At 28.4% G+C, this 3,047-nt stretch overlaps 1 protein-coding gene across 2 annotated transcripts in view; it reads right to left on the reverse strand.

The window, feature by feature from the left end:
• Positions 1–849: 849 nt before the first annotated feature.
• Positions 850–3,047, reverse strand: part of LOC106464018 (hemicentin-1-like) — a 164,940-nt gene continuing 162,742 nt past the window's right edge. For both annotated transcript variants that reach the window (XM_022391668.1, XM_022391669.1), the window contains one exon: positions 850–2,503. In XM_022391668.1, coding sequence (XP_022247376.1) covers positions 2,453–2,503 — 51 coding nt within the window. In that variant the 3' untranslated portion in view covers positions 850–2,452. The remainder of the gene's footprint in view (positions 2,504–3,047) is intronic.

A 3,047-nucleotide genomic window follows, 5' to 3' on the forward strand; every position in this document is an offset into this window, starting at 1 on the left:
TTGAAAATAAAATAAAATAAGGTGACTAATGGAGTTGAAAAAAAAAGAAGGTAACAGTTTTCAGAAAAAGGAAATTCATGGAGGTTAATAATATACTCTTTCGTTCATTTTAAGATTATACGAATCGAATTGAAAAAAAAAATATGTTGACTAATTGACTTGAAAAAAAATATGGTGACTAATTGACTTGAAAAAATATGTTGACTAATTGACTTGAAAAAAAATATGTTGACTAATTGACTTGAAAAAATATGTTGACTAATTGACTTGAAAAAAATATGGTGACTAACTGACATGAAAAAAAAGAAACAGTTTTGCTTGAAAAGCATTAGGCTTGCAGAAAATATTTTAAACATTTTATGCTCTGATTTTAAACAGCTAATATAAATGTGCAATTAGAGAATGCGTTAATTCTGAAGTCCATTAAATTATAAAAACCTTGTTTCTTTAGCATCACATTTAGGCTTTTCACATTCATCAACCCCTTTTATTTAATTGAAAAAAATATTTACGACAATAATTAACAACAACAGACAAAGCAGAAATCATAATAACGAAGTATCGACAATTATTTTCACAAGAAAATCACTTTATCATGTTACTTAATGCGTTTTTTTTAATTTAGTAAATTATTTTATGCTACTTTCTTAAATCTTAGTTTTTATTAAGAATATTTAGGTGAAAACAAATTCAAGTTAAAAAGTGTTCATGTATACAAATCCAGAAAAATAAACACAACTTTTAGTTATTTGGAACATATAAACTTAAAGAAGTTGAATAAATGTGATACAATATCTTTGGTTTTCGGTTATTTAATACTAAACTAAAATTAATTAATTAAGACAACACTCGATTGTCTGAAATAATTTATTCACCTGAAATTCAATCAAAAAATTCGAAGCTTCATCATACAGATACCAGTCAAACTATGTTGTTGTGTTGTTGTTGTTTTAACAGACACATATTCTAACAAATAAAACGGAATCTTACTATCTTTGAACAAATATTACTTTATTCTACTCATACTGAGTGAATCAAATAATTTTTATTGTGATTTTATCAGGCGTCGTAAGTCATTGCTTCCAACTATTAGATTTCATACTTTCAATTAATGGTTTACGGGAAGTAATGTTTCATATTACATGAAACTCGTGAATAAATTATGAATATTCTTGTTGCCGGCATGAATTAATCAACCGTGTTTAAAATAAAATGAAAACATTGCAGAAAACTTTTTTTTCTTTCGCAGTAAACTGCAAATTTTATATTTTTCGTAATATTGTGAATATGAATAATTTACCATAAATGTATTTCGTTTTCTTTAATAACCAGCGAACTAAAAATTATATCTTTTATTTTATATACTTTTTTTTAAATTTTATTTTATATACATGCACTTCAATGTAAACGTCCGCATAGAATGATACTTGACAGAACATGAAAGGTTTGTTGATTTATTCGGTACGCAACTACGAAGACATTACATTAACACGAAGAATCTAACATAACAATTATTCTTCAATAAAAAAAAGAATAAAATTTGAAAAATATATTAGTGATCAATATTACGTTTGTGGCTTACTTAACATTTGCTTGAATTAGGTATAATACCTTAGAGGTTTTACAGACACTCCACAAGTCCTGTTAGGATCCTGTTAAATACATTTTCGTTTTTTACGTAAGGTTAGGAAATCACGAGACAAAATATTAGTTCTTAACTGGCAACGTCGGTGTTTCAACCAACAAAGTACGAAATAAATATGTTCCATATGAAGTTACTTCATATGAAGATTCTTTGTTAGTTGAAGTAGAGATAAGTATACGAACTTAACAATAATTCGCAGCAAATGAAAGAATTTTGAGGATCAAGTACTTATCCAGTCTAATTTCCAAGAGATTATCGAATTCCATATGAAGTTACTGTGATTCTTCTTTAGTTGAAGTAGAGATAAGTATACGAACTTAAGAGTAATTCGCAGCAAATGAAAGAATTTTGAGGATCAAGTACTTATTCAGTCTAATTTCTAAGAGATTATCGAATTCCATATGAAGTTACTGTGATTCTTCTTTAGTTGAAGTAGAGATAAGTATACGAACTTAAGAGTAATTCGCAGCAAATGAAAGAATTTTGAGGATCAAGTACTTATCCAGTCTAATTTCCAAGAGATTATCGAATTCCATATGAAGTTACTGTGATTCTTCCTTAGTTGAAGTAGAGATAAGTATACGAACTTAAGAGTAATTCGCAGCAAATGAAAGAATTTTGAGGATCAAGTACTTATCCAGTCTAATTTCCAAGAGATTATCGAATTTATACATTTCGACATTTCACAAATATTTGGCTTTTAAAACACATAATATGTTAAGTCATAAGCGTTCTTTGATATCAACGCCTGACATTATACATTTGGCACTGTTTTTCTAATGGCGTGCTCAGCTACTTTGTAAGTTATCACACCGGAGTTGAAATCTTGCTCCGATCGCTGACAGTAGTGACCCGATGCTGAAAAAATAAGATAGATATGAGGCACAGACATTCAGCAAAATTTACATCTTATAGTTACAGCAAATAGTCAACATTTTACATGTTTTTCAATTACTTAACAGAAATTTATATATATATATATATATTTATATTTTCAAGCAATCCCACTTTTTCAAGACGTTATTAATCTTTACAATGTCAATGAATCTTTACCTTGACTGAAAGATGACTACAAAAAAACTCTTAGACATTTCCCATTGTCTCGACACAAAGAAAGTTTTCCGTTCTTTTATCATATTACATTTGAAAATCATTCACACTTAAAGGTTAAAGGTTAAACGTTACCAGTTGGTATACAAAAATTATGTTAATTCTAAATTTTCGCGAGCAAATAAGTTTTATAACATAAATACCAGTCCAACGCACGAGGAAAATATATATATAACCCCCCTCCCCTACAGTGATTACATAAGAAGAAAAAAAGGGTTACTCAAGTTTGATGGTAATCGTCGATCTATTCGCCAGTTATAAGTGAACACACGCACACACTTTTTGTTTTAAA

The sequence above is a fragment of the Limulus polyphemus genome, unplaced genomic scaffold (genome assembly GCF_000517525.1).
Source record: "Limulus polyphemus unplaced genomic scaffold, Limulus_polyphemus-2.1.2 Scaffold1542, whole genome shotgun sequence".
Classification (NCBI taxonomy): Eukaryota; Metazoa; Arthropoda; class Merostomata; order Xiphosura; family Limulidae; genus Limulus; species Limulus polyphemus.